Source organism: Marmota marmota, unplaced genomic scaffold (genome assembly GCF_001458135.2).
Source record: "Marmota marmota marmota unplaced genomic scaffold, marMar, whole genome shotgun sequence".
Classification (NCBI taxonomy): Eukaryota; Metazoa; Chordata; class Mammalia; order Rodentia; family Sciuridae; genus Marmota; species Marmota marmota.
The window spans coordinates 7,285,445-7,298,736 of NW_026000240.1; the positions used below are offsets into that span (position 1 = coordinate 7,285,445).

General features: G+C 34.5%; 1 protein-coding gene across 1 annotated transcript in view; it reads left to right on the top strand.

Annotated features, from left to right (window-relative positions):
- Rabl3 (RAB, member of RAS oncogene family like 3) overlaps positions 1-13,292 on the top strand; it is a 37,827-nt gene that overhangs the window by 1,482 nt on the left and 23,053 nt on the right. The window contains exon 2 of the mRNA XM_015486891.2: positions 3,129-3,220. Within this exon, the coding sequence (XP_015342377.1) occupies positions 3,129-3,220 (92 nt within the window). The remainder of the gene's footprint in view (positions 1-3,128; positions 3,221-13,292) is intronic.

Below are 13,292 nucleotides of genomic sequence, written 5' to 3' on the forward strand. Positions count from 1 at the left end.
TCTACTAAGTAATTCCGTTTTCTATTGTATCTAGCAGTCCCTTCATGTTACATGCTATTGGAGTTAGTTTATTTATTGTGTTTTTCAGTAGGTATATTGTATTAGATGCTGGGATTATAACTGTAGAATCAGTGCATTGCAATAACAGGTAGAATTGGCCACTGCATTAAATGTGGAAAAGTAGTCAGGCAGTTAGTAAGTTTTCCCTCCACCCACCCCATTTTTCATTAGTTTTAAAAGAGACATCAGGGCCTGCATAATGCCCACCTGGAAGGTGATTGATCCTGTCACACATTCACTATTTGGTTTTATGTGCAAAGTCGGTTATTGTCTTTTTATCAGTTTCCTCTTAACAGTGATTTTCTAATTAACAGGTCAGAATACACACTTTGCACTTCATGTTCAAACTTCAAAGTTAATTTTGAATAAAAGGTTTATTTCCTTTGTGAACTTTTGAGAGTTTTTCAAATACATAAAGGAATGACTTGAGAGTCGGAGACTTCTTTTGTATCCTACAGACAGAAATATTTGATAATCTATTAAGAATCATGAAAGACTTAATAACATAAACATACTGTTTTCTCTTTGTTCTTTCAGAGATTAGGGATGAGCTTAATACATTACCAACAACTGTATTTGGAGCTGACATTTATTTGATTATATTGGGCCTTTTTTCCCCAAAAGCAAATCAAGTTTATTCTTTTGATCTAATTTACTTCAACGACAGAAATATAGAATCAGAACCTCCTAAAATTCTCAAAATAAATAAATAATTGGCCTCTATGCCTAGCACTTCAGCCTTTCTTAACTATTAGTTTCATCCATTGTCACTAATACTTACCACCTAAAGCTGTTTGTTCATGGAGAGATATACAATATTACTGCATAGAGATATTTACCCTGACACAGTAAAGCTAAACTAGGACTTAAGCCTTGCATGAAGCTGATAACTAAATGCCTTGATATGTGCTCCAACATAAACATATGTAAACACAATGTTAACAATATGCCCTAAAGATTGATGATAACATGCAATTCAGTAATGAACATATGCAATGAAATGAAGTTTGAGTACTCAGAAATCTTAAATGCTGATATGTTAAAAAAAGAAGAAAAAAAGAAAACCTTGGGAAATTTTTCAATTATATTAGATTATTAATATCTTTAGTGCATAAAGAGGTCATATAAATTAATACTAAAACCCAGTAGATAAATGGGCAGGGGAAAGATGAACAGAGATGATCATAATTTATATCTTTCCCAGAAAGTAAAGCAGACTAAAGCAAGTCTCAGGTTTTTTTTCTCTTATCAAAATAGCAAAGATAAAGAAAAACAGCTACATGTTCATATGTGTGACTGGTGACAGTGTAATCAGATGAAAGTAATTTGCCAACATGTATTAAGAACTTTTAATTTTTTTCCCTTGTACATGTTGATGTTCTTGGAAGACATACCAAGGAAATAATTTTAAACAAATGTTTAAATAGAAATAAAAACTTAGTGTAGTGAAGTTTTTTAAACACACTAAATCTATAATAATGATAGAATAGTTAAATAAATCATTATATCTACTGTATAAAGTACTATGGAAATATTTAAATGTTTATGAAGATTCTATAACAACTTGCAAATTGTCCCCTACAATGATATGGGGATTAAACCCGGAGGTGCTCTATCCACTAAGTTATACCCCCATCCCTTTTTATTTTTTATTTATTAATATACAGGGTCTTGCTAAGCTGCTAAGGCTGGCCTCCCAGTTTGATGCTTAAAGAGCACTTATGTATCACAGACATAATACAACCATACCCATTCACATAGAAACTTTTAGTCAATAAATACTGATTAAGGCCCTGTTCTGAGTACTGTCGATTAAAAAAAAAAAAAAAAAGGAGTAAAACCCAGCCCCAACACTCAAGGAACTTAAACAGTGAGTAAAACCTAGAAATAAGAGTAAAACTGTTTAAAGTGCCCTATAGGAAAATATACTGGGTAGAGTGGAAGTGCATTGGATGGTGTGCTTAGTTCTACCTGTATGGAGTCATAAAATACTTTTTAGAATGTTCCTGAGTCTTGAAAGAGTAATTGACCAGGTCAGTGGGGGAGGAGAGAGAGGATGGATAGGCTGTTTGTGGTAGAGCAAGCTATGTAAGCAAAGGCTTATGATATTTGTATTATTTTAAAGTATACCATGCATATCATCACAATAAAAGGAATAAACATAAGTGATGGATTTATACATAATAATTCACACAGAGATGATCTAAATCATTGAGGTAGCTAGTGATTCATAAAGATTCCCCAACTATACCTGTCATAATGGAATCCCAAAATGCTTTTAAATGAATGAGTGACTCCAAAGAGGTATAGGGGAGTATTCATTCCCTTTCTTCATACAGATCTCCCAAGTGCCACCCTTAGCATTAATAATTAGATTGCCTTAAGACCAGAAGGAGATCTAAAATGAGATAAAATGCTGCTTCAAAGTAAAAGACCATGATGTAGAAGAAATTAGAGTTGCTCTTTTGATTCAAAGGGTAAATTTGTGCTGCTTTTAAAAAATCACTAACTGGGAGAATTGGAGTGCCTGAAAATGGATTTGTTAGATGGTAAGTCCTGCTTACTGACAGCATTCAGTAACAGGGTAACAGGGTGCCATGAAAGGGACCCTACCTCATCATGGGTGTACAGGGTAGATGGATTACCTCTAAAATCTGTTAACATTCTGCAATCCTAAAATAGGCTGAGTAGATAGTCAAATATTTACCAGGAAAGGGGTTAGTTATTATGAAATTGCCCTACTCCAGTGGTTCAAAGTGAAGCTCCCAGACTAGTAGCATCAGTATCACCTGAGAACATGTTAGAAATTTAAAAATCCTGGATGCAATTGGAAAGCCTGGGACCAGGATCCAGCTCTCTGATTTTGATGCTAAATTGAAAAGGATCACTGCCCTTAACTATCTTCACTTTCATTCTTATTTCAAGCTTATATCATTGATATGATCTGAACATACCTTTAAACATATTACACTTTAAATACCATTATTACTGCATATTCTTATTCTTACTTTGAACATAGAGATTTCAGTATGTCTTTCATATTACTATAGTTCTTGTATCTTTTCCAGGTGTTGGAAAATCTTCACTAGTCCATCTTCTCTGCCAAAATCAAGTGTTGGGAAATCCATCATGGACTGTGGGCTGCTCAGTGGATGTCAGAGTATGTGTCTCTTATGTTTTATGTTTTTAGTAGTCATACTAAAGATAATGCCTTCAAATTACATGATTAGATTATACTAGAGTAAACATTAAGTAATAATAAAAGCTGGCATTTGTTAGGCAGCTGGTATGTGCCACGTATTATGCTAAATGCTTTACATGTCTTAGTTTCTATTTGATCTTTTTTTTTAAGCTGTGCTATTCAGGTGCAAAATATAAGGCATAGGGACTAACATGTGTTGCTATTAATTAGAAATCTTCTGTCCACCTAATTACTATTCTTAAGTTAATTTCTAGTTACTTATGAAAGATGTGGGTTTTGGGCTGGGATTGTGGCTCAGTGGTAGAGCGCTTGTCTAGCATGTGTGTGGCACTGGGTTTGATCCTCAGCACCACATAAAAAATAAAGCAAAAGGTATTGTGTCCATCTACAACTAAAAAAATATATTTTTTATTTATTTTTTTAATCTTTCATGTTGTGCAGTTATACTAACCTATGTTTAGGTGCAAATGAGTTTTTGTTCATCACTCTATTCAGAAATTGCTGTACTTCTCATATCTTCATTTTTCAAAATTTTAAGCCATTATCTGTTTGTCTCTCCTCATTCACTCTCTTCCTTTTGAATTTTTATGTATTCCAGATGATGTACTCATATTTTTCTTTCAATTAACTAAGAATTTCTTCAGCTATATTTAATCTATTTTTTATCATATCTACTCAGTTTTTCAAATAAGTATAATTTTAAATTTCTAGGTGTTCCTTTGGTTCTTTATTAAATGCCCGAAATTTTCAAGCTGTACTATTTTTTTTCAATATGGTTTACACTTTTAAAAAAATCTTTATTTTATTTATTTATTTTTATGTGGTACTGAGGATCGAACCCAGTGCTCACATGTGTGAGGCAAGTGCTCTGCCACTGAGCTACAACCCCAGCCCTGTACTTTATAAGAAAAAAAACAAATATATATATATATATATATATATATATATATGGACTTTATTCATGTGCAGTGCTAAGAATCGAACCCAGTGCTTCACACATGCTAAGGCACGTTGCTCTACCACTGAGTCACAGCCCTGTGGTTTGCCCTTTTTATTGTAATAATTTTCAACATGCTTGCTTTATAGTTTATATAGTATATATTTTGGATTATACTATTTGGGGAGGTATAGGAGAAGATTCCTACTTGCTGTATATACTGCTCTACTTTGTAGAAATATACCTCCTTGTATTGTTTGTAATTCTTGGAAAATATTCACATTTTCAGCAGAATTTTTTTTTCTTCATCCTGCTGAAGTCCTACCATGTTTCTAAATTCTTAGATGTTGTAAAATTATCCTTGTATAGTGCCTTTTCATATCTTTTGTTCCTACGACCCACTGGAATGTTCATGGTTCTTATAATTTCTCAGCTCAGTTTTCATGTCATGTAAGTAATGTAGATTTCCCCCAACATCCATTTGTAGCTCAGGCCTACGATTTTCATTTCTTTTAGACCTTTTGCCTGTTCTCTACCACACGCATCTGAAGTCCTTGACAAAAAGTTTTTTTCTGTTTCCCTGAATCTATAGACACAATTTTTCCAACTGTCTCTTTCACTGACTAGGTGGCTCATCAAGAGTCCAGATTTCAAGAAAGAAACCACAGTTTAGGGTTTATCACTTACCTGTACACATGCTTGCCTTAAAAGCTGGAAAATGGGTCTGCTATTCCTGGACAGGCACTAAAATCCAGTCACCAGTCCCTGAAGCTACATCTGAATTTGTTTCAGTTCTGGTTTCTTACTCATATTTATATAAGTGCTGTCTTCATTTCTAGCCTCTGGAGATATCCCTTTCTTTCTCTTGACTTTCTTTTGTGGTAGTTTATCTCTCTTTGTCTTTATCTTTCTGAAAATATTTTTATAGCATTTCTATGAGTTTGAAGTGGAAATCAACCTATCTGTGTTATTTCAGCCTACCATGTTTCTAAATTCTTATGGAAGTTTTAGATCATGAATTCAATGGCAATTTTATTTAGGTTTAGGAGACCATACAGCATATGCTGAACAAAATTTTTCTTTAGACCTTTCTAGGTCCCTTTCTACAAAAGGTGTGGCACATTGAAAAGAAACTTAGGTGTAAACAACCACTCCCTGGGTCAATTGCATTTGCTTCTTCAAGAGAGACTGTGGACTAATCAGTTTACTTCCTGAGGCTTAGTTACATCATCTACAAAATAGAAGTAAATAACAGTATCTGCTGTATCTAGTCTATAGGTTTATAAAGAGAATCAGAGAAGCTTAATAGATACACACTTATACTCTAGTGCTTTACAATTTGAAGTTGAAATTGAACTTTTGTCAAATTTTGTCCCTTCCTTTACCCTTTACCCTACCCCCACCTGGAGCCCAGTCTGCACATATTCCACCTTTGCCTTGCCCCCTACCTTTGTAGTATTGAGTCAGCTAAAACTCAGTACCAGGTGAAATCAAAGTGTCAGTAATATGCATCTTTGTTTCATTTCCAATCTTGGGAAATTTTTAATTGTACCATGAAGTAAAGTGTTTGCTGTAAAATTTTTTTGTAGGTACAAGTTATTAAAGAAATTCCTTTTAGTCCCATTTTGATAGAAGTTTGTATCATGAGTGGGTATTGAATTTTATCAGTTGAATTGTTATGATAATCATGATTTTCCTGGTTAATTTTTTTGTCTTGGTAAATTATGTTAGTTGGTTTTTAAATGTTAAATCAAACTTGCAATTCTGGAATAAATCCAACTTGGTCTTGATAAGCCTGTCTTTTGATGTATCACTAGATCCAGTTTCCTATTTTTTTTTCAGTTTTTTGCATCTAAATTCATGAGAAAGGTTGGCCTGTTATTGTCCTTTCTATAATCTCCTGTAGAATTTTGTTGTTGTTGTTTTTTGTAGATGGACACTATATCTTTATTCTGTTTATTTTATTTTTATGTGGTGCTGAGGATCGAACCCAGTGCTTCACATAGCCTAGGCAAGCGCTCTACCACTGAGCCGCAACCCCAGCCCTCCTTGTAGAATTTTGATATCAGGATTATATTAGCCTTATTAAAAAGTTGGCAAGGGCTGGAGTTGTGGCTCAGCAATAGAGCATTTGACTAGCATACGTGAGGCACTGGGTTTGATCCCCAGCATCACACATGTACAAAAATACTTGACGAATATTGTCTCCAAAAGAGTTTATAAAAGATTGGTATTATTTTTTCCTTAGTATTTCAATTCACAGGTATAACCATTTGAACTTAAGTTTTTCTATGTGGGAAATTTTTCAGTAACATTTAGAAAAATGTATTTTTTCTTGTGTCAGTTGTGGTGATTTATGATTTTGAAAGAATTTGTCTTGCTTGTTGAGTACAGTGTTCTAAGTATGTCAATTAGCTCAAGATTGTTAATTATTTGTTTAATTGTTCTATATCTCTATTGATTTTTTTTCCTGCCTGCCTGTTTCATCAGTTACTAAGGAATGAGTATTATAACTCCTACTATAAGTATAGATTTGTCCATTTTTTAATTCTGTTTTTTGTTTATGTATTTTGAGCTTATATGTATGCTAATTTAAGATTGTTTAAACTTCCTGAAGAATTTAATGGTGTATTATTGTGATATGGCCCTGTGTATACCTGGTAATACATTGTACCTTGAAGTTTATCTTCTGTGATATTAAAATAGCAAAAACAATTTATGTTAGTTAGCATTTGTGCTGCAAATCTTTTTCCATTTTTTCACTTTCATATTTCTGATGTCTTTATATTGATGGTGTCTCTTATAAATAGGATATAAATATATTTTGTTTCAGTGACCAGTCTGACAGTTTTCATTTGATTCTTGGACCTTGCCCCTGTATATTCTTTTTCAGAGTACCCTGGAATCTGCATTTTACAAAACATCTGTGATGATTCTGGTAGAGGTGAACAGTATTTTGAGGAACACTGGGGAGAGTGGGGAATTGGTTTTCCAGGTGGACATAAAAGTGGTTAATAGAAGATTTAAAGCAGAGGTGCAAGACTAAGAATCAGATGCTGATAAGAAGCTGCAGGGTATTAACAATAAGGCAGCAGGAGAGGGGGAGTATAGCTGACTGTCCAAAAACTCTAAAGAGCAGGTTTCTTTCTTTTTTCTTTTTTTAAGTTATTTTTAGATATACATGACAATAGAGTGTATTTTGACATACATATGTGGAATATAACTTCCCATTCTTGTAGTTGTAAATGATGTGGAGTTACACTAGTCATGTATTCATAATGAACAAAGGAAAGTTATGTCAGATTCATTCTACTGTCTTTCCTATTCCCATTCCCCATCTTTCTTTCATTCCCTTTTGTCTAATCCAATGAACTTTTATCCTTCCCTCTGCACCCCCTTATTGTGTATTACCATTCGTATATCATAGAGAATATTCACCCTTTGGTTTTGGGGAATTAGTTTATTTCTCTTAGCATGACAGTTTCCATATCCATCCATTTACTGGAAAATGCCATAATTTCATTCTTCTTTATGGCTAAATAATATTCCATTGTGTATATATACCACATTTTCTTTATCCATTTATTTGTTGAAGGGCACCTAGGTTGGTTCCATAGCTTAGTTATTGTGAATTGAGCTGCTATTAACATCGATGTGGCTGCGTTACTATAGTATGCTGATTTTAAGTCCTTTGGGTATATACTGAGGAGTGGAATAACTGGGTCAATCTCCACACTGTTCTCCAGACTGGTTGCACCAATTTTTAGTCCCACCAGGAATGTATGAGTGTACTTTTTTCTCCACATTCTCACCAACATTTATTGTTACTTGTGTTCTTGATAATTGCCATTCTTACTGGAGTAAAATAAAATCTCAGTGTGGTTTTAATTTGCATTTCTCCAATTACTAGAGATGTTGAACACTTTTTCATATATTTGTTGACTGATCATATTTATTCTGTGAATTGCCTGAGCAGTTCCTGTGCCCATTTATTGATTGGGTTATTTATTTATTTTTTGTTTGGTGTTTAGTTTTTTGAGTTCTTTGTATACCCTAGAGATTAATGCTCTATCTGAGGTTCAGGTGGTAAAGATTTTCTCCCATTCTGTAGGCTCTCTCGTCACAAGAACAGATTTCTTACATAAGGTGGAAGAACAATGTATAGAAGTAACGTTGGAGAGTAAGCAAGTCATTTCCTGTTTCTCAACTTGAAGGTAGAGTGTTGAAGAGTGAATGGCATATATCTGAGAGGCTCAAAGAGAAATGCATTAGGGGTAAAGGTAGGCACTAGAAATAAAATGAGGTTGAAGGTAAGATGAATTTTTTTAAATAATGGTGTAAGGTTCCAGGAGAAAAACGGAAATATTTGGAGGTAAGAAACCATTGAGGGTTAAATGATGTGTGGAGAAAGCAGAGAGCAGTTTGGGGACAAAAATGTGAGAGACCAATTGAGGACCCAACCCGAAGAGTAACTGAGGGTAACAGATGTGTAAAATTTCCTAAGTATAACTAGTAGCAAAATTTTCAAAAGAAACTATGTCAGTATCCCCTTATGTTAGAATGGGGACTTGATTGTATTTGCAATTAATACTTTTATGCATATCCTGGAGAGCAGGCCAACATGAAATTAGTTCTCAAGACTGAACAAATTTTAGAAGCAACAATAGCAATTCCTTTTGGAAACCCCCTGCTTTTGAAGAAAGTAATTAGGGTTCCCTAGCAATTAGCTTAGAATAGACTGAAGATTTTTGAACTCTTCATGTAGTTCTAGGAATTCTTGGAAGGGTATAAAACTAAACAAGAGGATACAGGAGTAAAAAGTACAAATAGTCAAAGAAAAAAATGTTATATAATAGTGTGACTGATTTTATTGGCATGAGTGTGGTACTAATTGATTCTTTTAAAGCCAGTCTGGTCTGAATTACATTTGTGTAGATGAATGGGTCATGAGAGACTGAAAATGACCTTGCGTTCATTGTTATCTTAAGCTAGTTGATCTCTGTCTGTCTTCTTTGAAAAGAATACATTTTTGACAACATAAATAAAAACCATTTTATGATGGTGAGATATAGGTAAAAAGGCACACTCATTCATTGTTGGTGGGACTGCAAATTGATGCAACCACTCTGGAAAGCAGTAGGGAGATTCCTTAGAACACTTGGAATGGAACCACCATCTGACCCAGCTATCCCACTCCTCCGTCTATACCCAAAGGACTTAAAATCAGCATACTATAGTAATGCAGCCACATTGATGTTCATAGCAGCTGAATTCACAATAGCTAAACTGTAGAAGCAACCTAAATGCCCTTCAGTAGACGAATATATAAAGAAAATGTGGTACATATACACAATGGAATATCAAGCTAAATGAAGTAAGCCAATTTCAAAAAACCAAAGGCCAAATGTTCTATCTAATAAGTAGATGCTGATCTATAATTGGGGGGACATGGGAAAATGGAGGAACTTTGATGGGACAAAGGATGGTGAGGGGGAATGGAGGTAGGAAACATGGTGGAATGAGATGGACATCATTACCCTAGGTACATGTATGACTGGACATGTGGTACAACACTACATCATGTACAACCACAGAAATGTAAAGTTGTGCTGAAATTGTGTACAATGAAGCAAAATTCATTCTGCTGTCATATATACCTAATTAAAATAATTTTTTTAAAAAGCATTTTAAAACTAATCTTAAAATAAATTGTCATAGACATGTAAAACACTTTTACTGTTATTATAGTAAAATAAATAGTTCTCTCTAGGGGAAAAAAAAAACTGCTTAAAGCTTATAAAGACTTTACCTAAATAGCTAGGATACTGTCTCTTGCAGCAACTTTTATATTACAATTATAGTCCCTATATTATTGAGACTTGTGAAAGGGAATCTCCAGAACTAATGTAGATACATGAATACCCCCTCTTCAAAACTCTTAGAAACAGTTGCTCAATTTAGCTCGTTTAAGATCTGGTAACAGCCAACTAAAAATAGAGATGATAAAGGTGGTAATATAATTGTTTAATTTTAGGTACTGGTTGAAGCTAATGAGTTTATATGTAGGTACTCAGTAATTAACATTTTGGATTCGGTATTTAGCATAGAGGTGTTTATAAGTGAATTGAAGATAAAAGAAGGAAAAGTTGGGGGCTGGGGTTGTAGTTCAGTGGTATAGTGCCTGCTTAGCATGCATGAGGCACTGGGTTCGATCTCAGCACTACATAGTAAGTAAATAAATGTATTGTATCCATGTACAACTTTAAAAATTTTTTTTTTAATTTTTAAATGAAGGAAAGGTTTTGTTTTGTGGTATTTTTCATTCATTTTTCTTTTGTTGTTTTGTTACCTCAAGTCTAATGGAGTTATATAAATGCATGACTATTCCTAATTATAAAAATAAAGACTTTCAAAGTTTAATTTTTTCACAGATTATAAATAAGAAAATTGATTTGCCATTTCTGGTTCATTTTAATGGGATTTTAACTCTCTAATCACACATTGCATACAATCAATATATATTGATGTCCTCTTTGGACAACAATGTCCAAACAATGTACAAGCACTGGGGGGAAATAAGAAAAGGCATAGTCTATTCTCACTAAGAATATGAAGTAGATCTAACAGAGGGAACAAGATAGATAGATTGATTGATTGATAGATACACACATGTATATATATATATACACATACATATGTATACACACATGTATATTACATTTAAGATCATATATATGATCATTTTAAAGATCAAAGTAAGGTTAACTATCATTATTAACATTATTTTAAAGTTATATATATGATATATTATCTGTAAAGTAGGGTACTATTAGTGTCCCATTTGACCATGAATAAGTTGAGGCACAGAGATGTTAACCTGACTTTTCCAAGGTCACATTGCTAGTAAATTATGGGGTTGAGATTCAAACCCAGGCAATCTGCTTCAAGATTTTGTATTTTTTATTATTACTTTGTATTTGATATTAAGAAATAGGTATTCTGATGGTATTTGATATAGTGACCATTGCCCCATGTGGTAATTTAAGTTTAAATTAACTAAAGTTAAATGTTTAGTTCCTCAGTTCAATAAGGCACATTTCAACTGCTCAGAAATAATGTTGCTAGTGGTTACTATATTGGACATTTGCTTCATTGCAGAAAGTTCTGTGGGACAGCACTGATGTAGAATATAAATATTAAGTAGTTCCAAAAGGGTGGTGTGCATGTGAAGAATATAAAATTCTGCTAGGTATTAATGATTAAATGGGTGGCCTTGGTAACTGTTCCTCAGGAAGGGAGTAACATCATAGGTAAAAGAGAAGAAAATGATAAGTTCAGTGCTGGACTTGGTGGAGGGGAGGTATTTCTGAGTTTTTCAACAGAAATTGGCCAAAAAATATTTGAAAATAAAAGTTTTTAAAACTCAAGAAAGAACTCTGGAGTTAGAATCATCTTCATAGAAATAATTCTGAACCATAAGAACAATGAGGCCTTTGTTTTTTTTGTGTGTGTGTTTTGTGTGGTATTTTTGTGAGACAAAGTCACACTGTGTTGCCCACACTTGAGTTCACAAGCTCCTGGGCTCAAGAAAGCCTCCTGCCTCAGACTTCTCTGTAGCTGGGACTACACTCACGTGACATCACATGTGGCTACAAACGTGATTTTCAGAAAGAAAATTTAGACAGGAAAGAACATTGGAGTATATCTACAGAGATGAGGTGAAAGGGGTCAGGTAATGATTGATCAGGAGTAGGAGGTAATGAACTACCACAAGAACAAAAATAAATTAAAATCTCATGAAGGATAGATTGATTTTTAGTATGAAATGCTATAGAGATATAGGATCAAGAGAGAAAAACAAATACTGGATTTGGTGATGATGAAATTAATGTTGTTACTTGAAAGAACAGTTGTGTATTTGTGACAGAACAATTGTGTATTTGTGATATATTTTACTAGCAACCTAGGCCAAAGGCCTGACGCTGGGGGTCTCAATAAATCAGGTCCAACCACTTACCCCAAAACCAAATGAAAAAAATAACAATACAAAGTGGGAAAGAAACATTAGTTAGTATGGCTGTATTGGGGAAGGCAAGTGAGATTAAGCATCTCAGCCCTGTATACCTGGGTACTGACATGAGCTTCAGCTTTAACTAGAGGGAGAATAGAACAGGGGACAAGAGGTATGCATACTGAAGTAGTCTTGGTCAAACTGTGATCTGGTTGATCATTATCTCATTTCTGGTCACACAAGACTTACAGGTGTCAAGGATAGGGAGCACTCTTCATTTGTTTCACAGGGCATTTATCAGACCTGTGATCCTGGAAGGGGGCACTTTGGTTCCCATGAGATAATTGTTTTTGCTTGGATTGGGGTGAAGGGCAGTTTAATCTGCCTGAAAGGTTCCACTGTTTGAAGACTTCCAGGCACCACTCCAGGGGTCTGGAACAGGAATTTGCAAAAGCTGGCAGTTGACAATCTTAATTTAGTAACTCTTATACCTTAATTACTCTTGTCTTTGTCCTTGAAAGGGGCAGATTAACATTTTGGGATGAACATTCCTTCAATGATTAACATGACTGTATGCAGAGTTGAGCAGGAATCTGACCCAAAATTTAAGGTAATAAAAGAGATAGATACAAAATTAAGGCAAAGGTGCCAAGCTTTTATTCTGCTTTTAGTTACCTATCAGGCATCCCTGGCCTCAAGTGAGGAGGTGAAACAGAGAGCTCCTCCTCATGCTGATAATAAACACTTCCTTGTGCTGAGGACAGACACCAGGGAAATTAAGACTAACATATTCCCTGGCTAACACAGCCTAGCTAAAATTATGTATATCACCTAGCTTTTGCTTCTATAAATTGTAACTGGTGCCAGCACAGTGGCCCACACCTGTAATCCTAGGGGCTCAGGCAGCTGAGGCAGGAGGATCACAAGTTCAAAGCCAGTCTCAGCAAAAGCAAGGCACTAAGCAACTCAGTGAGACCCTGTCTCTAAATAAAATACAAAATAGGACTGGCGATGTGGCTCAGTAGTTGAATGCCCCTGAGTTCAAGCCCCCATACCAAAAAAAAAAAAAAAAAAAAAAAACT